The 26,066-nt window shown below is 51.8% G+C and overlaps 7 protein-coding genes across 7 annotated transcripts; 4 read left to right on the top strand and 3 right to left on the bottom strand.

Moving 5' to 3' along the window:
• Positions 1-1,206: 1,206 nt before the first annotated feature.
• On the bottom strand, positions 1,207-4,238 carry AA0111_g9717 (Trichothecene 3-O-acetyltransferase; the record flags this gene model as incomplete). The annotated part of the gene is made up of 2 exons (XM_028656307.1): positions 1,207-2,523; positions 3,006-4,238. 2 exons carry the CDS (start codon positions 4,236-4,238, stop codon positions 1,207-1,209), a joined length of 2,550 nt encoding a protein of 849 aa, XP_028502653.1.
• A 2,686-nt stretch (positions 4,239-6,924) lies between these two features.
• On the bottom strand, positions 6,925-8,782 carry AA0111_g9716 (hypothetical protein; the record flags this gene model as incomplete). Its single annotated transcript, XM_028656306.1, has 3 exons — positions 6,925-7,470; positions 7,520-8,659; positions 8,723-8,782. The coding sequence occupies 3 exons, from the start codon at positions 8,780-8,782 to the stop codon at positions 6,925-6,927; spliced, it is 1,746 nt and encodes a 581-aa protein (XP_028502654.1).
• A 2,521-nt stretch (positions 8,783-11,303) lies between these two features.
• Positions 11,304-13,041, top strand: AA0111_g9715 (hypothetical protein; the record flags this gene model as incomplete). Its single annotated transcript, XM_028656305.1, has 4 exons — positions 11,304-11,411; positions 11,465-11,990; positions 12,037-12,484; positions 12,606-13,041. 4 exons carry the CDS (start codon positions 11,304-11,306, stop codon positions 13,039-13,041), a joined length of 1,518 nt encoding a protein of 505 aa, XP_028502726.1.
• A 719-nt stretch (positions 13,042-13,760) lies between these two features.
• Positions 13,761-16,032, top strand: AA0111_g9714 (Peroxisomal acyl-coenzyme A oxidase 1; the record flags this gene model as incomplete). The annotated part of the gene is made up of 3 exons (XM_028656304.1): positions 13,761-14,112; positions 14,203-14,441; positions 14,524-16,032. The coding sequence occupies 3 exons, from the start codon at positions 13,761-13,763 to the stop codon at positions 16,030-16,032; spliced, it is 2,100 nt and encodes a 699-aa protein (XP_028502725.1).
• A 1,331-nt stretch (positions 16,033-17,363) lies between these two features.
• AA0111_g9713 (hypothetical protein) lies at positions 17,364-19,724 on the top strand (the record flags this gene model as incomplete). The annotated part of the gene is made up of 4 exons (XM_028656303.1): positions 17,364-17,423; positions 17,530-18,222; positions 18,274-18,414; positions 18,471-19,724. The coding sequence occupies 4 exons, from the start codon at positions 17,364-17,366 to the stop codon at positions 19,722-19,724; spliced, it is 2,148 nt and encodes a 715-aa protein (XP_028502656.1).
• A 2,440-nt stretch (positions 19,725-22,164) lies between these two features.
• Positions 22,165-23,886, bottom strand: AA0111_g9712 (hypothetical protein; the record flags this gene model as incomplete). Its single annotated transcript, XM_028656302.1, has 5 exons — positions 22,165-22,530; positions 22,600-23,473; positions 23,526-23,643; positions 23,700-23,808; positions 23,863-23,886. 5 exons carry the CDS (start codon positions 23,884-23,886, stop codon positions 22,165-22,167), a joined length of 1,491 nt encoding a protein of 496 aa, XP_028502657.1.
• A 525-nt stretch (positions 23,887-24,411) lies between these two features.
• AA0111_g9711 (hypothetical protein) lies at positions 24,412-26,025 on the top strand (the record flags this gene model as incomplete). The annotated part of the gene is made up of 2 exons (XM_028656301.1): positions 24,412-25,160; positions 25,209-26,025. The coding sequence occupies 2 exons, from the start codon at positions 24,412-24,414 to the stop codon at positions 26,023-26,025; spliced, it is 1,566 nt and encodes a 521-aa protein (XP_028502655.1).
• Positions 26,026-26,066: the final 41 nt, after the last annotated feature.

The raw sequence follows: 26,066 nt of genomic DNA, 5'->3' as shown, positions 1-26,066 counted from the left end.
CACATTCATACTCCGACGCTTCTACGGTCTCTCCATCGCAGACTGGGTATCTTCGGACCAGCGCTATTGGCATCTTCATCATCAAGGCGAACCCGCCTACATATCATCAGATGTACTCGAAATCGAAAAACCACACTGAATTTTATGGCTCATTGTGCTCATCACGGTGGTCACCATATGCTTCAGTTATTCCCAATTCCCCCAACAAGCGAAAGAAGGATTGCTTAACTCCATCATTGCGAACATGCTCTTTATCCGATGTTTATCCACCTTCTCAGGAATTACACATCACGAGGAATCGATGTTATGGTTTTGGTTCCCATGGGACACCAGGTCACCTCTCAAAGGCTTTATACTGGCTAGCTTTGTGAAGCTCCGCCTTTGGGATGGGCTATGGTTGGGTGCTTATTCCAACTCTCCTGATATATCGGCTTGATACAAATCTACATCTGTGTCCCAAGCAGTTGCTCAATCTGGACAAGGCTGGAGATCACGATCTAGAAGTCGTTCCCGATCTGCGGCTACTTCGACGCCTCCCTCTGACACAGCGCCTAAATAGTATATAGCAAACAGTGTTGATTCTGCGGTAGACTCTTCCCAGAATACAACACCCCCGAACCTTATTGGCGATGATGCGCCCTCTTGGCTCGACCAACCAAACCTCCTCCTCCTCGACATGTTCCATCTCCTTGACTTGCTCAGTCTCAGAGTTTTCTACTACGGTATAGTTGACCAATACAAGCCTGTCTCCTGGCGTGACGCCATGATTAGATTAGCCTTCTACCATGTCCTCGATAACACCGCCGTCGTACTTCAGCTCCGACTCTTCTATCCATACGGCGAGGGCGCACCCTACACGACCTATGTCAACAATTCGGAAATCGCGACTTCGGTGCTCATATTAAAAGTGTGCATTTGGAAGTTGTTCAGAATGCGAGAGAGATACGCGACATGGTTACAAAAGGAGAAGGCCATGACCGAAGAATGTTGAGGCTGCGATTAGGATGAAAAGACTGAATTCATGGACAGGCAGGACTGATTACCAAGATGGCAGGCCGAGGATATCTGTTGGGAATGAGAACACAGCGACTTTGTCGTTGCGCCTTTTCTCCCAGCAAACAAGTATCACTGAAGTAGATTCTAAACAAGTGACTTGATAGACTGAATATATATCGTAATCCTCCAGAGATACACTAGCTATCGCCGTCATCCTATGTACTGTGCATATTTACCGAAGTAAGCGTCTGTTTTTAGCCGGTTCATATCTTCTTCTCTTAAGCATATCGCGGCCGCCACATCCTCTTCCAGCGACTTCGGCATAAGGAAAACCAGCCCTTCTAATGCCTTGAAACGCGGCCTCCGAACGGCTTTGGGTCTGCCTAGCCCAAGGCCGAAATCCAGATCGGAAGTCTGTACCTTTGACCATGAACTGAGTATCAAGTCTTTCGACATGTCAAAGTCGGCCGTGGAAGAGAAGATGGCCTTATTTGATGTACGGGTGAGGAAAGTCGCAACAGCGCGAGCATGAAACTCAACTGATGTAGGATCCAGCGCTGATCGGAGGTGCAGAGCGATAGTTCCCAAGGGCCTTGATACCAATGTTTCAAGCGAGATCGTAGTGTATGCGCTGTCTTGTATCGGCCCCGGGTACAAAGGCGAGATGTTAAGTACCGATCGTGCATCAACGGCACGGGCTATGGACGATCTAGCAGCGGGCTGAAGACGTGGTAGACGAGCTCGTTGAACAGATTGCCAGATTAAGGCAGTCAGGGCATCATCGGTAGATATGTACGCGGGGGCGGTCACTGACTCCGTCGCAGTCGATTTGAGGGCTGCAAGTGACCTGGAAGAGAAACCGAAGTAAGCCCACAAGTAGTTCGACCGTGGTGATGACATTTGATCTGAAGCCGAACTCTCTGTACTGGACTTTACAATATGGCGATCGAGCTCTGGACCGAGGATATATGAATCTTCCAGCAAGGGGACGATATTGTGTCGCTCGATATTGCCATGGAAAAGTTCGTCGCTTGTGAACTGGGCACCGCAGCAAGCCTTGGAAAAGAGGCGTATCATGTGGGCTTGACCGGTCATATCCATGGTATTGTGTTGTGCGAGAAACGTCAGCAGGAGGCCCCCGGGAGTGAAAGTGGCTTGAATAAGGAAAGCCGGTGCTGATTTCGAGTGTGTCTGGTCTGTGAAGGTCTTGCGAGGTGCGACCATCTCTTCATCTAGCATGGATATCGGAAACCCAGCACGCATGAAACTGTCCATTGTTGGTGCTGAGGTATCGCGACTGAAATCCTTCACGATGAGAGTGGGCGCGCCTGCTGACGCCTTGAACTTGTATACGCCTGTGCTACCGTTCCCTGAGCCCTCGTTAACGACATCGCATGCTAGCCACGGGAAGGCCGCAGATAATCTTGCGAGCCCATTATTCAGCGTCCCGACTATCGTTTCGTGGGATGAGGTGTCGCTTGTCGTGAAGGCGAAGCATATCTGCGTATTTATCGTGAAGAATGGTTGCTGTCCAAAAATGTCTAATTGACCTTCCATTTCGCTTATCTCTTGGTCAGATACTGGGCGCATCTATGGTCGGCGGGCCTGCGCTCTTATTGTGTTCGACAATTCTTGGCATTATGAGTCGAATTGTATCACTATGTATGGGTTAGGACGCGCCGAAAAAGCCCCGCGTAAGATGCTTGAGCAGACCGATAAGTGCGCAGAAACAGTGAAGGATTTTTTTATTTCCTTCGCGCACTGCTTGTAACAAAAATTGAGGTCTAGTGAAATGTTGTGAGGGTTGTCTGGAACTTAAAGTGGGTGAATGATGTTTTGAAGTTCGTCACGTGAAAGTTGGGCAGACGAGTCTAGAAACAGAGCAGGCGAGGAACGATTTTGTGGCATCATCTATTTGGCACTCGACGAAAACAAATATCTACATTAACCATGTCGAACCACATCATATAACGTGTTGTGGTTGCAAAACACCCGATATTACATCCTACCGGAGATGTGAGCATTCGCTGCTTGTTGCGTTGGGAGACCTTCACAGAAATCTTCCGGCCACCAACCATCTTCCCGCTCAATTCGTCGATCGCGCGACCAACCTCGCTTGTCGCAATACCAACGAAGGCGTAGCCCTGCTTGATGGTGACCTTTGAAACCGTAAAACCTACAAAGATGATGTGGACGCTCGAGTCCGCAACACCATGTGGCAGGTTGTTCAGCTTTAGATCTGTCATGTCTTGCGGGAGTGCAGCAGGCGTCGCGCTTACCGCACTAAGGGCGGACTTGTTCTTGTTCTTGTTCTTCTTTTCTTTATCCGATATGCTCACTCGAATAGTGCGACCCTTCCACTGAACACCATTCCCAAATCGCGCAAGAACTGCGTTTGCCTCTGGTTGCTTAAAGAAGACGAAGCAGAAGGTTTTGCCGCCTGGTGGCATATTGATATCACGGATGGGAAATTCCTTAAAGATCTCTTGAACTTCTTTCGGTGAAGTGCCGGCCTCTATACCCGTAACGAAGAGCATCACATCCTTCCCGAAGAGCGCCCCATCTTCCTGGCTTGACCTTTTGATGAGCAAGTCTTCAATCTCTTCATCTGGGACCAACCGAGCGTTTAACGTAGCCCTCTTCCAGTATGTACCAGCGAACAGACGCACAATATGGAGTGCCGTACTGAGATCCTTGAGCTGTACGAGTCCAACTCCTGGTCGTGGAGATCTGACGTGAGTGATTCCAAGTGGCTCGTTATAGTGATAGTCATTAGGGTCGAGTTCACCACCTTGTAGAAGGATTGAAACGTTTTCTGCCTCAATTAGATCGTTGTCTTCCCATATGGGTTCCAGAAGCTGGCGTAGATTGCTTAAAGTGTGGTTTCTAGGAAATCCCGTGATCTCGACGGTTCGCGACGGGATCTGGTTGTCGCGGGCGTGAAGGAGATCGGATAGGCGATTCGTAAAGCCTTCGAGGAGTTCAGCCTCGGGCTCGTCACGTAGATGAACGCCAATCTTCTGGCCTTCAAACTTGCCAACAACCAAGCGATAGTTGTCGAAATCGTCGGCGAACTTCTTTGCGACCTCGTGTGTTTTAAAAACTACCCGGGCGACTAAGCACTCTCCAGGCGGTGTGTAGATGTCGACCATCTCATGCTTGTGTAAACCATGTATCTCGGCAAGTACAACGAACAGCTCTGTGTGGGACGGAAGTGGGCCGATAGATACGATGATCGACATGATTGTTTGGGAGTGTCGAGAAGGTGTCGGTAACGAAAGTTAACTGGATCGAGTGTCGAATAGACAGTTTGAAGGGAACTGAGTAGGGAAAAGAAAAGGAGGCTTGAAGAGAGTACAGATAGATAGGACAAAGAAGTGGATGTTGGATTAGGAGGAGGCGAATATATAGGAATTGCGCTAGTGGGTGCAGAAGGCACTAGGAACAATACATGAAGTGGCTCCTTCTCGTCGCGGCCATGGTGCAAACCTATGAATTCACGATGTGTAACCCTTGGTCGTCGCTCTCCACAATAGGCTCACACATCAGTGCGCCATCCACTCCTATCACAGGTAGCACAGCAGAACAGCCACTTATAACGTTCGAAATCAATAACGTATTGGTATGAAAATCAGTGATATCACAAATACTGGAGACTGTGGAAACAGCACACAGTGGCTGTGTGCGCACAATTGTGAAGCAGTACCATGGTTATCATCGATGCAACCACGGTATAACGATGACCCACGACTGACGAGCCACTTACAATTCCCAAAATCCGTATGCTTCATACGAAAGAGGTTCTCGAATGCCCAGTATCACACATATATCAAGTTGTGGAGATAGCGGGCCTTTGAGACACTGCTCTCGACGAAGCTAGACCTATTTCTCAACTGGATTATGGCCACTCCCCCGAACCCGCCGGTGGCGAATTATCTTTGCATCAACTTCATTTTCCGGATGAAGCGGTCGCTGGATATAGGTAGCGGAAGCGCTTCTGTCGTACATTATTATGAAACACTCACCAAGAGAAGGTGGCAAGTAGTATTGTTTCCGCATCCAATTGGTCTTGGTATTTTTCCACAAAGTCTGCTGAAACCACCCCGCGATCCAGCGCGGACGGATGCTCAGGATAGAAGCCACTAAACCCATCGCAGTTTCATCAGGGCACCAGGTGGAACCGCGGAACTTAGTAACGTCTACCGCTGGCCAGGTCCGACGATTTCCGCTGGAATCTCGTTGGGTGAACTCAGTATTCGTGCATGCTTTAATGGTATTCATGATCTTCTCTTGATCAGCTTTGGAATAATATTCCTCAACTCTAACAGTAGCCAGCGGGAAAAATCTTCAATTATCACCATCGCCCGTCTTGCTACCCATCGGCAACGGTACACACCCAAGGACATTACACTGCCAAGAGTACCCTAACTCTCCGCTTTTCTCGGTGATATCCCAAAATGGTTCCAGGGGCCCATATGCTCCATGTACGAAGAAGTTGTAGCTATGAGCCACTTCATGTCCAATGACGGAAGCGAGCATGAGCAGAGCTCTGTATTACTCATCGAGATTCTGATAAGGCGTTGCGGATGTCTTGCGGAAAAAGATATCGAACCTTCGTGATAGGACGATGCTTGGATTAGCTATACCTGAACTGGGTGGAACAAATGGAAGGTTTTCGGCACGAAACTCTTGGAAGAATGGCATGTTTTCCATCCGGTGATACGCGGTTCCCCAATTCTGCTTCTTGTGAAAATCTTGGGGAGCAAACATGAAGGTGATTACCTTTGAGAGGTTCTTGAGGTTCGTTTTGACAAGCGCCAGCGCTTGTGGAGTGGTGGAGTATGGCGTTGGAACTAGGTAGGCTTTACCTGCAGAGTTCAGGCGGCGTTCGCTGAACGTCAGGCGACTGTACCATAGGAGAGGACCATCCTCACATAGGGAAAGAGAGGCTAGTTGTAAAGCAGGTAGTATTCTCTGATATATCTCGACAAAATGCTGACCCGGATACGTTGCCCAGCGCTCAAGCTTGAATATTGGATGGACGGGGTTCGTCAAGGAAGGTAGCCTTTGCGTTGGATGGTCTCCGTGATACTCGCGTACATGCCATCTAAAATCTTCAAGAAGACAAAACAGAAAAGGCTCAACAGAAGGAGATTTCGCCATGGTCAACAATGAAGCTTCAGCGAGGCGTGGTTGCGTGCAGTTATGAGTCGATTTGCAATGCTTCTCGCTGTTTAAGTACATAGCCCAAGACACATCAGTTGTGAATAAGCTCGAGAATCAGCTGTGTGTGACAGAGTGTAGCAGGTGAAATTTTAGAGTGTTTCAATCGACAGCTCAGCAGTGTCAGCGTGAAGGAGGTTGAGTTTAGTACTGCATCACGGGTCACTTTCACAATTTCTGCGTGTGAAGAGTACCGGTAGCCCTCGTAATCTGCTGAGACTTGTCGCATACCTGGTGAACATTGTTACGAGAGGGCGATACGTGCAGATCTCTCAAGAGCATCTGGAAGTAAATCGTTTACGATGGGATGCGTCGGCTACCGATATCTGCGACATAACGATGACTCTGCCAGTCGTGCCTCAATCGATTCGACAAGCACTTCTCGACTGCGGATACCACTAAAAGCCTTGTATATTTGTTGAGATAGCTTCGAGAAGACGTGGAGCCGGAATGACGCACAAGGTGAGTTGGAAAAGAAAATCAACAACGAACATTGCGCGTGGAGAAAGGTGCGAGCCACCTCGGCTCGATGACCCGCTAGTGCACATGTCAACCAGCTTCTGAGTTCGGTCAATACCTTTCTTTCTTTTTCGATGCGATATGACAGCAAATGTCCTGCACCTATGCGATCGCGATGGCGAGTTGATCGTTCAGCTCGATCGAGATATCTCTTTGAAAGCATCGCAGCACGATCAGACTACCACATCACAGCTTCGCCAAGGTCGAACGCGCGACCCATTTCTGTACTTTCGGAAGCTCGTGATGATCAGCAGGGAAGTAGCGAGGCCCGAGGATCTTCTTCTGCACTTTGCCTGTGGCTGTCTTCGGCAGCTCGCCATCCGCAATTCTCAGAAGTGTAGGCAGCTTGTATCCCGCTAATCTTTCGCGTAGATCTCGACGCAGAGCGTCGATGGTCAAGACGCGTTTCGCTCCACTATTCATTCTCAGTAGGCCGGTAGGCATCTCCCCTTCCTGTAGCGAGATCAATGCAGCGACGCGTTGCCCGTACTCCTCATCTGGCACGCCGACCACCATGGCTTCTGCGACATATGGCAGGCTTAGCAGCTCGCGCTCGACATCCAGCGCAGATATCTTATATCCGCCCGACTTGATGATATCTAGAGAGGCTCGCCCGATAATGTAGTAGTATTTACCGTCTCGTCGTGCAATATCGCCGCTTCGGAAGTAGCCATCTGGGTCATGAGCCCTCGCAGTTCCTTCGGGATCACGTAGGTACTTTGAAAACATGTGCTGAATATTCTTAGCGCATGTTGCCAAGATCGTTAACGAGGAAGCATACCGGACTCTTCACAAGCACCTCCCCCTCGTCCCCTTCGGACAGTCTCACGTCAACACCACTGGCGATTTCGCCTACAGAGCCTTCCGGAACGTCGTTATCGCCAAGACGCATCTTGAAGATGGCTCCAAACTCCGTCGCTCCGTACCGCTGTAAGATCGGTTTTTGCATTATGCTCTTCCAGAAGTCGTTAAGTGGTTGAGGTAGTGCTGACGTTCCGCACAAGCAAGCCCGGAACTGCCTTGCGCCTGCAACATACTTCGCGATCTCGTCTGCAGGTAGTTTGCGTAATTTGTTTTGATAATATCGTCTCATTCTCATGTATATGGTGGGTACGCCGGAGAAGATAGTGAGCCGTTTTCGAGGATCCGTAGCACCTTGCTTCCACCGTTCCCACATTTGCTTTTCATCAAAGCCCCCACTGCGGAACTCGATACGACTACCGGATACGAGGGAGGGGAAGAAATTGATACCCACACCAGTCGCATGATGCACTGGAAGGACGTGAAGGACGACGTCGTCTTGATCTAACTGGTAATGATCCGCTACTTCTAGCGCGCAGTCAAAGATGAAAGCCCTTCTCATTACCGCCCCCTTGGGCGCTCCAGTAGTCCCACTGGTGAAGATGACTACAGCGGGCGCATTCTCATCCAAGGCACGGTCTGAAGAGATGATAATGTCTCTAGCATCGAGTATAGGGGACGAGATGGAGGGCTTGATGGCCACAGCTCGAAAATGCTTATCGCTTGTTATCCCGATCCGCTTTTCCAGATCAAGACATTTGATCCAGTCCAATGAGCTAGCTAGAACCAGTGCGGCTCTTGACTTCTCGACAAAGTACACTGCTTCTTCTACCGGCAGAGCCGGTGTCAGTGGGACTACGGCAGCACCGAGCGCCAGTATCGCTAGTACCGCCACAGTGTATTCATACCCTCCAGCCGCTACGACGGCTATGTATACCTCATCTCTTTTTTCCAGGGCTTCAAGCGCCGCGTCAGTCAGTAAACGGTAAACACTTTCTCGTAAGGCCAGTACATCCGAAAGCAACTCCAGATGTGTCTTTTGAAGATTCAAGCGGACGTCATCAATAGCTATGCGCGCAGGTGTTCGACTCGCGAACCGCAGGATTCTGGAAAAAAGAGGCTAGGTTGACTTCAGCGCAACTCCGCGACCATGTCTTCGCTTCTGTTGGGGACTACGTCTTACAGTATTCGGAAGCACGTTGCGTCCAGAGTGCTTAGGTATCACACGGCATCGGTCGTCCATCCTGTTGGTATCCGTTTCCCACCTGAGCATCCAAGGTGTGGCTGATAATGTCTTCTCCTCATTATCGAATACTAGAGCGAAGAGTTCGGTACGAAATTATTGAAGCATAAATGATGAGTCGCGTGCGACATGTCATCACGATCATGTCTCTTTAACCGAACGGCGCAAGATCGCGGGGAAGACTCCCGAGACCGACCCCGCAACCTTCTCACTCCCGACGCTAAGGGCCGCCCAAGGCCTGCCGCCACACGTCTGCAGCCGCAATCTAGTGGAGTACCCTTGGTGGGTTTCCCTTACAATGTACGGAGCATGCAGTGGAGAGGATGCCGCCACCGAGTTTAGATACTCGCTCGACCTGGATACTACAAAAGTCCAGACCGTCGCGATTGAGTACCTGTACTTCGCGCGCTACTCACAAGAGGGTGAACAGTCAAGCGAGTGGCTGTGACAAGAGCGATAATGTTTTCATCTTTCACTAACCAGCACAGTAGTCTTCAGCCACCAGCTGTGGCATCTTACGACCCAGAACTGTGATTTCAAATAGGTCATCACATCAGACCTGTCATTGCGGGCCGGGCCTAAAGTCATCACCACGTTCAAATCAAACTGTCATCATCCTACGCGAAGGATGCGACCGATCCTTCCGACGTCTCTCGCACTGCCCCTGCGTGGAAAGCAGGCACATCGTGATCCCCTCTAGCTAGGCATCCTCCAATACTCTGGGCGCCTACCACCTAGCACATCCAATGATTGAGTCACTGTGCTCTCATTCCCAACGCTCTCCCGGGTCGCCTACCCGGCCTTACATACCGCCGTTCGCTGTACGACCACCGACAAACCTTAATCCTACGGTGTCATATAGATCGCCCATCAAGAGAAGAGGCTACGAGGCGCATGCGAGACTTTTCGATAGCGTTACAAATATTTCCGACAATGCAACAGGCTGGAATCAGCCCGATTGCTCAGAAGAAGGTGTGATTTCCTTTTTGAACGCATCGCATGCATGAAGCTCCACGCTCATTGGACAGCAGCGTCGCACACAAGGTGGGGCGCTTATTTGCATCAGTCAGCCACAATGACTGCAGCCGCATCAACTACTATCTTCGTCATCCTCCTCTAGACCAGGGTTTTGTTTGATTGTTCCTTACCGATGCTTACGGTGTTTGCTGGCATTTCACGTCGGTGACGACCCCACGACCCACTAACCGGAGGACCGCAGGCAACGTGTCTCCTTAGAAGCCTTCCCCACCGATCAGATGACGCATCGCTGTCTGCTCTCAGAGTCCTCCGAGACGCGATGCATCACACCGCTATCCGTCAGATGCTATTTGGAGCATTACCATGGTAGCTGGCCAGGCTGAGCTCTCGGTAGTCGGGACCAGTTATTCGAAGAGTCACGACAATCGTGTCAACTCTGACTGGAACGTTGGAAACAACTAGGTGAGTTGTGCTGTGTTAGTCGCTAAATTCTTGATGTTGCGTATTCCTCCAGACTCCTATAATAGGCTGCTAAACGCGGGTACATTCTGTTGCGCGTTGCGGGCGCACAAGCATCAAAGCGCCTGGTCATAGGGCTGCGTACTCACCTTGCTTGCGGCGCTCACCGACTATAGCAGGGCGACATGACCGGTGTATCGATTCGTCTGCAGTCAGTATGGCATCGATGATCAAACAATCCCTCGTGGTAGCCTGGTCACATTGACCATTCATATTGGGTAGCGGCCAAGCCCGCAATTTCAGATACGATCGGGATGTCATGCTGTGCCGCGAAAGTCCCGCCCGCAGCGACAGCACAATCGAAGGACGTGGGTGCCAGCCTGATTTCAAGCGACAGTCGACACAAACAAGGACAATTCCCATGCGCCCCACCCCTGTTGCTAGGGCATGGACGTCGCGGAATAGCGAATTGATCTTTTTTGAGCTGCATATAGTCGCCTGGCCTCTGCCGCGAAAGACGAAAATGGGCTGAAGGAAAAGCAAAGCACATGAACGGTCCTGGTCGTGCCCATTTCGTTCATGGGCGGGAACCCTCTTTGAACGTTGCCGCATCGGCTGCACCTCATCCGCTGCCGCGGGGGTTTGGTTCCTCAGGCACGGTTGAGCAAAGCGGCCGGGGAAGCCGGCACGAGACACGTTTGGCGCACGTCAAGGGTTGAAAGTGAATCTCGAATAAGCAGACAGCCGGGGAAGCGGGAATGAGGCGTGGCTTGGGCGCACAGATGTTTCCGCATGCGGTCATCGTCCTTCTTAGCCCACTCGGCCCGTCGAGTGGGCCAATGCCGCCCTCCCGTCACACCAGGCGCAGCTCAATGGGGCCTTGCGGTGAAGGGGGTAAAACGACATCTCGTGCTTCACATGCTGGGTGTTTGCTCACCCAATTCACGGTATGTGTGACTCTTCATCCATTCCGTATATATACTGACTACGAAAAGCCACGACCATGTCCCTAGATTTTCCACTAGTATTGCGCAACGGCCGGCTTTTTGAACCTATTGCTAGCACCATCCCCCGCTTACTCGACATGCTCAACACAGCACATAGCCCGCCTGTACAGACAAAATCGTTTCATCTATCATGTCTAGACCAGAATGTTGTGCGCGTATACATACAGACCCTGTGTATCTTTCCCGTATGTCGTTCTGAACCATATGTCGTGCTGACATCGATTGACGTTATCCGCAGTTTCCTGATCTGAATGACGCCGAAACGGCCATACAAGCTCTCGGTGCCGGATTGCGCCTTACACTCAACAAGTTCCCCTTTCTTGCTGGCACACTCACACTTGCGGACCGGAAAGCTGGAAAACTCGCCCTCAACTATCCAACTGATATCACAAGCGAGCAGTTGAATCGCGTATTTCGATCAAAGCAAATCCCATACCATGAGACAGATTTTCCCCACACGTACGAACAGCTCAAGAGAGATGGCATGCCACCGAGTGCACTCCGAAGTGCTATGTTCGTCCCGGAAGATCTCGCAAACTATGCTGGCATTCCACGAGACGGCGAAGGAAAAGTGGACTTCGACAAAAGCGACGCACCAGCCATGCGGACTCAGGCCTTCTTCATACCTGGCGGTCTTGTACTTTCCATGTACATGCATCACAGTGTTTTTGACTTTTCCGGCGTTACTCTCTTCTGGCAGACGTTCTCGGAGAATGTCTCCAAAATCTCAAAGCAGCAACTCTTCGAAGAGCACAAGATCATAGGTACCACTGCCCCCCTACGCTGTCAAGCTACCACTAAACATGGCAGACACGGGAAGCGTCGCCGACGAGCAGTCTCTAATGAGAAAAGCCGTTGACGAGCAGGTTGTCCCACCGCTAGGCAACGGCGGTGCCGACTGCTATTGCGATGGTCCGCCTCAGTATCTCCAAACCTTGCCTAAAGAGACGGAATGCACACAAAGGCTGTTCGTCATTCCAGCATCACGAGTACGCGAGTACAGGGAGAAACTCCGCACCCACTTTCCTAAGGATACCCCTCCTACTATGTGCAATGTCCTCGCAGCCCTGGTCTGGACGCATGTTACTCGCGCCAGAGCAGGCCGTTTGACCAAGTACGGGCTGGCGGAGACTAGCATCGGCATTGCGACGGATTTGCGCAGAAGACAGCACCCTCCCGTCCCCGCCGACTACATGGGGAACATGGCTTTGTTCTCGAGAGGCACGATGAAGGTCTCGGACTTGACAGCAGAGGACCGGTGAGTCTATTCCTTACTACTGTATCATTGCTGGTCGCACCTTGGTGCGCTCCAAACCTTGTAGTTCCAATGCCGAGCGACGCAATTAAGTTTGAGAAAGCCAGCTGACAAATACCGGCAGTGTAACCAAGGCCACAATAGTCAACGTCATAAACACTATCAAGAGCACGATTCTCGAAGTCGACGACGAATGGGTGAACCGCCACCTAACATTCTTCAAGTCGATTGAGGAGATTACCGACACCGAGGTTGCACTGGCTTTGACTTTTGGATCAGACATTTACATCTCGTCCTGGCTAAACTTCGGCGCTGATCTCAGCTGGGGGATACCTGGTACAGATCTGAACAAGGACTCCCTTGCCGGTCGACCCGAGTTCATCAGACGATCGTATGGTCCGGGTGATGGCGGCATGATCTTTCTCCCACGACGGAGACAGCTTGTGCACGAAGAAGAAGCGCCTTTCGAGATCCTTGTACGACTCGCCGACGAAGACATGACGCGTGTGTTGAACGAAGAAAGTGGGCTCAGCTGTTGGGCTGATGCCATAATTGAGTGAAGAATGTTTGCCATTATTCTCCTACTGGCGTGTTGATGCCTACTCTTGGAAGGGGCTAAGTTGGTGCTCCGGTACACCAACTTATTGATGACGCTGACGGTGTTTCATTTCGATATGATGGTGTTGGGCATAGCTATTGGTGTTTGTCTTTCGGTTTATGACTTGGGTTGGACATTTGATATCCTGTACAATTAGCTTGCATTGGATGGTTTTGCGGCACAAAAGGCGTTTTGTATTGGTCAGATGGGATTTTGTAGGCGATTGTTTTTTTCTACTTGCATTTCTCCGTGGATTTGCGTGTTACCACGAGTGCGTCAATCATCATCATGTTACACATCATCTCTTCGTACCGAATAGCTTCAATGTAGACCTTCGTTTGTTGATCAAGGATGTTGTAGTCAATGTGCAGCATCACCAAACCACCGACATGACCCCGCATTTCGGGTCCACATGGCGACGCCCCGCAGCGTTGCGCATTAAACGTCTCCGCCCCAACTCCTGCGGCCTCCGCCCACCACACATCCCCCGCGCATACCGAGGCATTGATGCAGCTTACATTTCCGCGTTATTGCCGATAGACTGACTCTCACGATGTGAGCTCTTCTAACGTGCTCAACGGCAAAACATTGTCGCTGAGCAGCACTCGCCCATCTCGCTTCGGACGGCCTGCAACCGACTCTGTTGGCCAACTCGAATCACGACCAGCGACCAATCGCATCATGGCAGACTTCACCGATCATCTCAAGCCCGCCTACGATGGCACAGCAACACTCGAGGCCGAGCGCGACGGCTCGGGCATCAACGTTCGCCAACTCGCACAGCACCTTCTAGGCCGTGATGGCTTTCTGGAGCGACAAGATAAGGTACTTCGGGTTTTGAGCAAGGAGAAGCTTTTCAACAAGGATCAGCAGCTGAATCTTTCGCGCCCAGAGCGGTATCATCTAGGACTGGCGAGAGCAAAGGCCATCCAGAGGTTGATGCGACGAGAAGGATGGGACTTTGAAGACTATAAGATGGCCGAATACCTCACGGATGAGATGAGCCCGTATCATTTGCATATGAACATGTTCGGTGAGTCAACGGAAGGCTGCAGCTGCTCTAGACGTCGTGCATAATCGTACCACTTGGGCGCGAAGAGCTGACAAGCACCGTATCGCACAGTCACAACGGTACGCGAGCAAGCCTCTGAAGAACAGCAAAAGTATTGGATGCCGAGAATCCTCAGCCACGATATCATTGGCTGCTATGCGCAAACTGAACTAGGCCATGGGAGTAACGTACGAGGCCTGGAGACTGTCGCGAAGTGGGACCCAACCAAGAAGGAATTCGAAATTCACAGTCCAACTTTGACGGCAAGCAAATGGTGGAATGGGTCGATGGGGAGGACCGCCACGCACGCAGTACGTCTTTAGCTCCACCCTGTGCCGCCAGCCCAAAACTTTGATTCTGCCTTGGGCGTTCGCTAATGCATGTCATACATAGATTGTAGTCGCACAATTGCTCTTGCCGAAACCACCATCCCCGTCCGACAGATCAAAAGTCTCCGATCAGCATGCTCAAGAGGTCGAATATACTTCGCACGGCCCACAAACTTTCGTTGTGCAAATTCGGGACGCGAAGACGCATCAACCTCTGCCGGGTATTGCTGTAGGCGACATCGGTCCGAAATACGGGTATGCGAGCATGGATAACGGGTACATGCTATTCGACCATTTCCACGTACCCAAGTCGGCTATGCTGAGCCGCTATGCTGAGGTCTCCGACGAGACCGGCGCGTTCGTTCGGAATGGCCATCCCGCTGTTGTATATGGGAGTCTTACATACGTACGCGGCCAGATCATAATGCATGCAAGGCTGGTCCTTGCACGTGCTGTCGCTGTCGCCGTACGATACTGTGCTTTACGGAGGCAATTCAAGGACCGCGACTCCACTAATGCTTCTGATAGCGAAATGAAGGTCCTTGATTACCCCTCAGTGCAGATACGTGTCTTGCCGTTGCTCGCGACTACTTTCGCGTTGCATTATACTGGCGAGTACATGTACATGTTGTACCACAAGTCGCGAGAGAACATCGAGAAGGGCGACTTTGGACCATTAGCTGAGCTACATAGCGCTAGTTCAGGATTGAAGAGCCTGTGTACGATGCTCGCTGCGGACGGTATCGAGACTTGTCGGCGCGCGATGGGTGGTCATGGCTTCGGCGGTGGAAGCGGGCTAGTAGGGTTGAACGCCGACTATCTTTCCAAGCCAACGGTTGAGGGTGATAACTGGATGATTACGCAGCAGGTTGCCGCATATCTCATCAAGAAGATGGCGGACGCGGTCAAGGATCCTGGCTCCACGCCCAAAGATCCGACCGACAAGCTCTTCCAATACTACCTTCTAAACAAGGACCATCACATACCCCAAAACGTCTCGAAAGACGGTGTGGTAGACGACCAAAACATAGTAGAGGTGTTCCAATGGCGTGCAGCTGATCTCTCTTATCGCGCCTACCAAGCACGCGTCGTCGAAAAGCGACCTTGGACCCGTCTCATGATCCAGCTCCACAACCTCAGCCGCGCATATTCGGAGCAGATTCTCGTCACGAATTTCTATAATAGCTTCAGCTCCGTTAGTCCGCCCACGTCATCAGCACTGCGGACATGCTTCCAGCTCTACGCGCTCTACACCGTCGACCAATTCGCATCCTCGTTTATGATGACGGCCGCTGTTCCGCAAGAGTCCGTGTTCACTCTGCAAGATACGATTGTAGATCTCATGGCTGAGTTGAGACCGCATGCTGTGAAGCTCGTTGACGCTTGGTCGATACCAGATTGGTTGCTTAATAGCGCGTTGGGCAGGTATGATGGCAAAGTGTATGAGGAGTTATTCGATATGGCGCATCGGAGAAATCCGCTCAACGAGGTGACGTTCAATCCGGACTGGCGTAGCGAGGAGATTGTATTGGGGAGTGGGGACGGAGGTAGGCATGTTTTGGCGAAGCTTTAGTATGAATGTAGTTATGCCATCCATGTGGAGAACTAAACCCCGAAGCTTAGTATAAATGTATGCTAGGCGATGTGACGAAATACACATCTCGGCCCGAGTCGTCACTATCATCGACATCAAGCGCTCCAGGTCCGTTGGATGCGCACGGCATTGTCCTCTCTACCTGTCTGGTCCGCGAGCGGAAACCTGTCAAGTGTCAATGTGGATGAACGTGGAACTCGGGGTAGCGTGAAACGAACTTGACTAATGGCAGGCGAAAACCCCCTTTCCACTGCCGGCACCGGTGAAGGAAAAATTCTCATCCTCAAGTCCAAAGCTTGCTGGATCGTCATAGTAGGTGTGATCGGTCAAGGAGGTCTGCGTGGATTCTCCGCAATACATATTGTTTCCCAAACTCTAAATTCGCAAAGCGGTCCAGGTCATTTCACTAGTCGGCCGTTGAAAAGAGGGCCGATTAGCCAAGGTCACGAACACCCAATGACGATTTGCTGTCACTGTTTCAAGACCCCAAGTTCTGTAGCCGTTGTGAACAACATGGCATTTTTCCCTGCTAGGCGACCGTTGAAACATTGGCATCGCGTGTTTTTGAAGTCCGGGAGAGCATCGGGAGTTGTCTGTCGGCGCCATTCAGAAGCTCCGGATGTGGGCGGCCTGCATCGACCCTGCAGACTGCATACTAAGACTGGAGACCAGGACAGATAGGGAATGTCGCGCTTCAGGAGGAGCGAAGGAGTCTACACTAACATGTCGGCGTCTCTCCTAGATGCGCCTCCAAACACGCATGGAGTAAAACGACTCGTTTGGTGTTGCAGTACCGTCGCAGTCAGGGCGGAAGACGGGCGTTGGGCGCCAAGACACGACTAGTTTTCTGAGTCAGCAACAATTGGAGGCCTGTCGCTTGTGACGCAGTTATGCAGACTGCGGCACATCAACCCACTATGCAGCACCGTTTTCCCGAGCACCGGGCCTGACCCCATGCCCTTCGATCTCTGCCAGACAACCTTTATGGACCACCTCCCGCCAGTCATCGGGCGCTCCATTCCAAGCTCGTGAAAGCGTGGCCTAGGTTTCAGCCTGATCGCCGAGATTGCGCTACGCCAGTTCCGGCCCAGGACCCTTCGGATGACCACGCAGCACATACGAGGACCGGAGAAGGAGGCATAGTTATTATACTTGGTGTTCTTTGGTCCTGTACAATCAAACGAATACATCTGTCTGCGCTAGTACCTGCTTCGTAGAGACTGTACCTGAGCCTGAACAGCAATTGCGGAGCTTGCCGCCGTCCGCCCGGCCGCCCATCTTACCGCCTCATAAACCGCCATAACCTAAGCATGTCCTATCGAGGACGCCCGAGTAAGGGATGTGAGGCTTGCAGAGCCCGTAAAGTCAAGGTGCGTGTTGTCTTGAGTTGATATCATCGAACAGTGTCGGTAACCAGACCGGGCCATCCGCATACAGCAGACTCTGGTCACGAGGACGAGGCTGATATCAAATTAGTGTGATGAGTCGAGACCAGCTTGCAGTCGATGCAGCAAGGCGGGTCATACATGCAAGTATCGAGATCAAGCCGACATCCTCTTCCGCAACCAAACAGCATCTGCTGCGCAGAGAGCCGAGGAATCATGGCGGAAGCGATCAAAGTCAAATCAACGCGCTGTCGTTGCCGAAAGTAGCAATACTTATATCAAAACCCCGCCAAGCGACGAATCGACACCACCTCATTTGGACGATCAACGCTCGTCCAGCGGTAGTGTGCATTCTCCCGGTGGATCCGTGGACGACCCTGCTCAAGATGCCTCAGGTGTTACCCCGCCAATAATCGATCTAAGCCGACTGACTATCACCCCGGTGGCTAACCCGGACTTTCGTAGAAGGGCCTTTGAGCGCTTTGTGTACGACTTTGTACTGCCCGATCAGCCGAACAGACCAGCGGATCAGCCGGATGAAGCACTTTGGACGTTTATACCGCTCTTGTATCAGGGTGCGCCAGAGGACTCGTTAATTGCGACAGCTGTTGACGCAGTCTCTTACGTAAATTATGCTAATAGATGTAACGACCCTCAGGCCCAGGCATTGGGTGAAGAATGCGTGGGAAGAGCCATTCCGATGTTGACAAAGACAATCGCGGATAAAAAGCAGTCAGCCACGAATATCGCTTTGGCCGCAGTGCATTTGATGGGAGTTTACGAAGTATGTTACTGATGGATCTACGATGTTTACAAGCGCTAACGTGACGATTAGAATCTTACCAGCGTGCAACGGAAGGGCACATTCATTGCCCATAACCATGGCGCAAATGCGCTGCTTCAGTTGCGGACTGTTGAGCAGTTCTACAGCGATCCTATATCAGCCAGACTTTACGAAGTCATCTACGCACATCTGGTAATTACAGCTGAAGAGGAACGGTTTCCGCCTGCCCAAGGCTAACGTTGTTACAGTTACTAGGTAATTTACAGACAGCCAAGCGCCCTGCCATACCTACAAGAGACGTGGTCAAGGTGGATGAGCTACTTCCAAGTCTATACAAGAACTCTAATGCTTTTGTAATTCGCCTGATCTGGAGAGAGGCGATGTTGCATGCTAGATGGCACGAAATGAAACAAAGTACGAATCCACCAACTAATCGTCTGGCCTTGCAAGAGCTTTTGCAGACCGCGCTAGAACTAGATGACGACTATCAAGCCTGGGAATCACAGATCACGCCTGCTTGGAACTACCATGCGACACCCAACACGCCAGAGGCCAGGTCGAACTATGATCCGAAATGGCAGAAGCTCTTCCTGGGGTGTCGCGGCGCCCCGGAAGAGATACACTCTTACCCCAGCGTCAAACGCGCTTGGATTTGGGGCTTCTACCGCACAAGCCGTGTACTTGTTCTGCGAGATCTACTTGAAATGTTGAATTGGATGCTAAGATTTCGGGATCCCGGTCGATCGGCCGCAGCGCAAGGACAGACTGTACCCACGACTTTGAGCGATAGGACCCTCCGCATACATCACTCTGTTGCTACTGCACGTCTGGTTGAAGTGATTGAAAGAAACTGCTCAGCCATGATTGGTAGTCTTACCGTGCCAATACACATGAAGTCTATCGACGATGTGGTTGGTATGAGAGGATATGTCGATATATGGCCACTGGGTACCATGGACGCTGTACTGTGTTCAGGTCTTGTGCCCGATAGCACTGCAGGCAACTCTCCACAAGACACTAGTCAGATGCCAACACCACCGTCAGCCTACACGCACCAGTCCAACACGCCACCACACCTAGTCTCGGCCACATCCAACTTGTCGTCGTCAAGCGAACCTTCGGAAAACTTGGAGTCTTATGCAACAGCACCTCAGTTTTCTGACCTTAACACCATCCGTTCGAGAAGTGGCCTGAGCTCCAGTCCTAGCCCGCCGGCCAACGTCCCAACATTTGATCCCAATGCAAAGAAAGATCACATCTTCGACCCGCACCCCGCGCATCCTTACGACCGACCCCTCGATCTTCCGCCGCCAGAATTTGACACGGTAATACCTAAGAGAATAGACGTTGCAGCCAGACGTGAGTGGATCAATCGCTTACTATATTACTTCGCCACAGAACTGGGGTTGAAGAAGGCGCTGTGGGTACCAGTGATGCAAGGATTCATGCCCATGGTGAAGCCAATGGTTGATGAGATTCTCAGCCAGGAAAGGCGTTTCTGAAATGTGAGACCACGCATTCTCTTTGATGGCGAGTAAGTAACAACGGGCATCCATGGGCGTATTTTTTCTACGATCTTCTGTTCTTTGCATCTGCTTGTGGAAATTCTAGGATTTCGATTGATGCCTTGGTAACACATTTGTTCACGTATATATATCAGGGTCTGGATTTAGGTTGAGCATACACGAAGTTTATGGCTTGCATTCTTGGACACTTGTTGAGTAAGAGAAGGCATTGTATTAGCTAAATGGTTTAGTCTAATCGCTAATGATGACAAGCTTTCGAGAACGTGGATGACATTGTGTTTCTGGTAGTCTTGCCTTGGACTACGTATTCTAGTCACAAGTATAGATCAGAATGACCAACTGTTCAACAGGCGTCGCTCTTCGGAAGCTCAAATGCACGAACGTGGTACTCAAAACGACTGTCTCTCAGCTCCTGCAATTTTTAAAGATGTCTTGCCGTTTCCAACATGGAGGACTAAACTCGGTACCTCAAATGGGCGGAGACACAATGGTTCATGTTGCTGCTCCGTCTGCCGCGTCGAACAACACGACTGTTGGATACGGTCTCATTACAGACTCTAATGCGAAAGCTTCACCGCTTCTCCGACTTCAGAGTGAACTGCGCAAGAAGATCCATTCATGTGTCCTGGCTGGTTGCTGGATGACGCCCATCCAAGACATTGCGATGCAGATAGATCTTGGAACGCATCACTTGCCTGTATGGAGCTGTATACAGCTTCCACATTTTACTACCGTTCGACATCAACAATGAGTTGATATTCGTTACAACCATCTAGTTCTTCATGGTCGGGAGGATATAGTCTCTCGACTACAGCTTCGTTCTTCCAACGTTGGCGATCATAGCGGCTATGTCCTATCGAAAAGTGGTTCCAATCCGATCATCTATGCTCTTGTTATAACACTGGAGGTCTGTATTATGTCAATCGGCTTCCTCAACCGGGAAGTGTTTTCGCGATGATTTTGATAATCATAGCCGCTTGCGAGCAGTGATTCCAAAACACTCGCCGCGCTCAAGGAAGGCACGTGTAACGAGAAGAGTTGGAACACCAGGGAAACCAAGGCAGCTGCAAGGAAAAAGCTCAAGCATAAGACCTTGGAAATTTCATCCTAGATTAGAGACTCCCAGCAAAGACTAGACTCGCACGCGCCAAAAGCTTTTGCCAAAAGCCTTGTGCCAATTCAGCAAAACACTTCCACGTAGTTGGGAAAAAGAGTAACTCGAGAAACAAAACTGATTTCAAGTTCCTGCTGCAGTAACCGCCGAGAGCTGAATACTAATCCTGATAGATGCCTGTTCAAGCTCCCAACGAGTGCCTATCTTAGCTTATTCCAAGTTAGCGCCATCAAACAAGCACACTACATATCAACAGCATCGACAACCCGCAACCTGAAGCAGGTGTAAAGAAATGCAGATTGAATCTTCATCTACAGTCATGCCATACGACGGCGCCATGTCAGAAATGTAAGCTGCCCAAGCTTTCAACCTTCCCACCGATCATGACTTACACCTCTCGTTCCAGCACTCACAGGAATCATCTCGCATCACCTTTTCCCCGCCTACCACCCGAGATCCGCAACACAATCTACTCTTACGTCGGCACGTGCACCTATGCTAGTATTGACGTCTGGACACAAGACAGCGATGCATATCAGCCAACTCTCAAAGTCAGATTCCAGCTTCCCGATTTACTCAAGACGTGCAAGCAAATCCGACAACGAAGCAAAAGACACTCATTTGCAAGCTCATGACTGTCGACAACCGACTTGGCTAACTAGCGCTTTTGGTTGGCTTCAATTCAGAACTGCGACCACGGATTCTGTCGAGCTCATCAACTTGCTTGAGGATCCCGAGAGACTTTGCTGCATCTGTTGCAAGAGATGCGAGAGCCCACGCATCGAGGTTCCGATATTACGGATCTTGTACTACCTTGTCCTTTCCCAGCTTGGACAAGATCATTTTCAAAGGTAGAATGAAGTTGATGCGCGATGGTATAAGGGTGGCGCTGAGGAGATGGGCCAGGAACAAGGCTCTGGAGGTTGTCTTTGAGGAGCAGGATAATCTTCTCTTTTTTTTCTTTTCTTCCCCCATCAAGTTGGCCGCGGAGGTCAGAGAGCAATCGCATCAAGCAGAAAGATGTTGGAGTTGGGTCGGAAGAAGATGGCTAGGACATGTTGAAACAAGATGATACCAGGAAGGCGCGTTGGGGTCTTGGTGTGGGAAGAATGATGTAAAGATCATGTTTGGATGAAGATGAGCTGAGTGGTGAGATGGTTTGGCACAGGGGGATGCGCTTACTCTCGATGGTAAACCGAGACGATAACCCAAAATTATTCCTCCATGCAACCGAGAGAGAATACGAACGTCTGTTGAAGAGTAGTCTAAACCCTCTCTCCCTTTCTCACCAACCACCACCCCCTAAAGCCCAAACTGCGACTCAACCTCCCTCCTCCTCTGCTCCCTCTCCATCTCCTGACGAATCTTCTCCACCTCCTCAGTCATACCCTTCTCCCCCTTCTTCCTCTGCCTCTCCTCATACAGCGCCCTCCCCTTCATAATCCTGCTCACAATCTCCGCCGCATTCACATTTTGAAACTCATGGTTGGCGATTTCCGTGTACAGCCCCAGCGTCTTGGCCACGGCATAAGGGTCAAAAGCCAAGGGCATAAAAGTGGTTTTGCCATGGTATACGGCTGCGAGGGGGGATTCGGGGTTGTAAGGGAGGGTGTGTAAGAAGGCTTTGCTGAGGGAGAAGGGGGCGCCGAAGATGGCGGAGTGGATGTACTGCGCTCAACATATTAGTCTCTTTGTACTTCCTAGAGGTGGGGAGCCAAGGCGAGGGGGGGTACATACTTTACACTGCAGCACGCAGAGTCCGCGCTCGAAAATGTTCATAATGGGATAATTGATCCCCTTCCAATGATTAATCACCTCGTCGTCGTGAATACCCGCAATCAGAAACACGGGCCCATAGTCCTCACCCGCCTTCTCTATGCGCTCCTTCTTCGCTTCCTCGGTATACCACCCCCTCTCTTTAGCACCCTCCTCTTCCGCCGATGTAACGAGCCGCAAAAACTCAATGTGGCCCGAGGAAAAGAGATCCCAGCCGCCGTCGACATAGACGACTCTTTGACCCGGTTTCACGCCCTTGCCTTGCACCAGCTGGTGGAACTTGCCCTTTTCTTCCTTGACGGGACCGAGAGCCGAGGCCGTGGAGGCAGCGCGGACGGCACCAGGGCGGTGGGGAGAGGTGGGCGAGGTGGGCGAGGCGACGGTGTTGCTGGTGGTGGTTCGGCGTAGCTTGACAGGGCGGGAAGCATGCCAGTACCATACGTCGCAGCCCGGCGCGCGCCCCGAAGCATCTGTGGCGTAGTCCTTGATGCGCTGTAGCATGTCCTCGCCAGTCTTTAATCGCTCCTTCTCGTCGCCTGGGCCTTCGTCGCCCGAGAGCCGTTTCTCGAGCGAGGGTATAAAGTGCGATTTTGTGCAGAGCAGCATGCGGCCTACGAGGTCCGTGGTCGAGATGCCTGGCGTGCGCTTAACTACCTTGAAGCGACCGGCTGCTTTGACGTAGCGGTAGCAGTCTTTACCGTCGCTGTCGGAAGTGATGTCATCGCCGTGGACAACATATTGGCAGCCGTAGTGTGTGATCCAGGGGAGCGAGGTCACGTAGGGCGCGCGAGGGACGGCTTTGGTAGCCCATCGGCAGGCTTCGACGGCGGCGACGCTGTTACCGTTAGTTGTGAATAGAGGGTAGTCCAAAGGGTGGTTTTGCGCACCGCTCGTCCAGGCGCATCACTGTCGGGCCCTTGTTCTCCATAATTGCTTCATCCGAGTGCACGCCAACGAATAGCTCGTTGCCCAGCTGGCGCGCCTGTAGCATGGCGCCCGCATGGCCTGTTCTTCATGGTAAGCGCTGGCATGTTAGACGGGGATTGTGAAGCTCGCAATACCGTGGTGGGCAAAGTCGAAACAGCCATCGACCCATATGCGCTGCTCAGAAACTTCAACATCTTTTTGAGGGTCAACTGGCCACTGTCCCTCGGTGGGAATCCACTCTCCCTATGTTTTGGTCAGTTGTTTGCGCGGGCACGGGCGTGGGTGTAGGGCGCGTACTCGTGCGCTCTGTCGGCGCTGCATCGTGAGTGGGGTAGCGGGGTTGGCAGTGTAAACAGTAGTAAACAATAACTCTTGTGTGTCTGGGATGTGTCTGGGAGAGAGACCAACGGCGTCAAGAGTGGACCGTGAGCTGAAGCACAATTAAGCAGCACCTGCCAGTGCTGGATTCAGCCTAACGTGGTCATGGTCGCACGTGGCTCCAAGGTCCCGAGGTGCCTGAGATGGGCGAGGCTTGAGTCGAAGCTATGGCATTTGGGAGTGGATGCGGTGAGCAGGGATTCGCCTCGGGCGGCGTGTTCCTGCGTCGGGATAGGTGAGGACGGCATCAGCTGTAGCCGCTCCTCGAAACACGTTTTGCCTGTGCGCCAGACGATCAGAGTCGATATCTGTCCATGCTCTTTGCCATGTACATTACCATGTACAATGCCGTCTTCTCTTTTGCCGTGTATGCACATGTGTAGTCGCGACATAGCCATCAGGGAGCAGCAAGTCTAGGGCCAGGGTGAAACAGCCCCTGATCGCTCGGTAGCCCCACAGTTGAGAATCATGGCCGACCACGCACCCCCATCGTCGAACGCTCAGGGCATCTTCTCCCGCCGCCCCTCGTTTTTTGGTGGAAAGAACAAGGGACACAAGCAAGCACCGTCAACTTTATCCCCGCCCACGCTCAATCTAAGCCCCGAGCTAGACACCCCCCCTCTCGACCCGGACCAATACCAATTCCCCCCTAGAGTGCCTACGACGCCACAGCGACGCAGACAGGCCAGCAGCAGCAGGCACAGCATCGCATCCTCGGTCACGGATCTCGGCTCTTCACTGCGGCGCTCACGGTCCGCCTCGCTTCGAACCAACACGTCCGACGGCACGGCCAAGACATCGTCCTCGCATAAGAGGCTCCCCTCGGCCACCCTGGCGCTCACCTACTCCCCCGAGAAGGCTCCGATCCCAAACACCACGTCCAATGCCTCGCGGCCCGCCCTCTCCATCTCCACCTTCTCGCGCAACAAGCAAAAAAGCAGCGACAACGTAAAGACGGACCCCGTCTACTACGACAAGAGCCCGCTGAGTGCTGTCGACAAGCCCAAGACGCCCTTTGCCAACATGGCCGTCCCCATCCCACTACGACATCCCCCCTCACAAAAGGAGATTCTCCAGGCAAACCAGCAGTCGAACCGCACCCTGGCGCCCGCAGCCCCCATCCCCGTGCCCAACGGCTCAAACCCAAACCTGATATTCCAGCACATCCACGAGCTCGCATCGAAACGGATATCCACCCTGGACTACCTGCGGAAAGCGTACGTTATCCCCCTTCGACTTCCCTACATATCTCTAACCCCCCACAGCCACGAAGGCAGAATCTACTGGTTCAACACGCTCCTCTTCTCCAAAACAGACCTCACGCGCCTCCCCTCCTTCACCACGCGCAACCAAGCCCGCCGCGCAACCCACTACCTCCTCCTCGGCTTCTCCCTCCCCACCATCCTCGACCTAAACGCAAACTCGCCCTCCGACTACCTCAAAGCCCTCAACGCCCTGCTCCTAGAATTCGAACAGTACCAGTCCATACACCCGGCCGACGGCTCCGCCCCGTCTACCTTGTCCCGCGCCCGTAACCTCCCGCAAATGTTCAAGCGCGCAAATATGGGCATGAGCATGACGATGGGGTCAAAGGGGAGGAGATCGAGCTCTGCGAATGGCGATTTTCCCTTGCTCACGCCGAGTAATAGCTTCTCGGGTAGCGAAACGAGTGGTGCCGGTGGTGTTGGTGGCGGCTTGAGCGGCAGCGGCAGCAACGTCGATTCCTTTTCCTCCCCACCCACAGCAGATCACGACTCGCTCCTGCCCAACGAATCTTACACGCACTTGCAAACCCCTTCCCTACCGTTTGACCCAGACTTCTTCAGCACGTTTGCCACGCTGTGCGATGTTTTGATTGATTGCTACACAAAGATTCTGAGCATGCTGAGTACGCCTGAGAGTGTGGCTAGTGCTGGTGGGGGTCAGCCTAGTCTCGTTGGCGATCTTTTTAACAAAGCGGATGCGAGGGTGCGCAAGATTATACTTGCGGGTGTGGTGAGGGAGTTTGAGGATAGTTGTAGAGCGGGGTTAAAGAGTGAGGTTGGTGGCGTGGGGAAGGTTGTGCTTGGGGGGTTGATGTAGCCTCGTGAGGAGAAGGATGTGACGATGATGTATGTGTATCT

This window comes from Alternaria arborescens (assembly GCF_004154835.1).
Source record: "Alternaria arborescens strain FERA 675 chromosome Unknown contig_29, whole genome shotgun sequence".
NCBI lineage: Eukaryota > Fungi > Ascomycota > Dothideomycetes > Pleosporales > Pleosporaceae > Alternaria > Alternaria arborescens.
The sequence above is the reverse complement of the archived record's forward strand: the minus strand, read 5'-3'. Positions and strand labels throughout refer to the sequence as shown.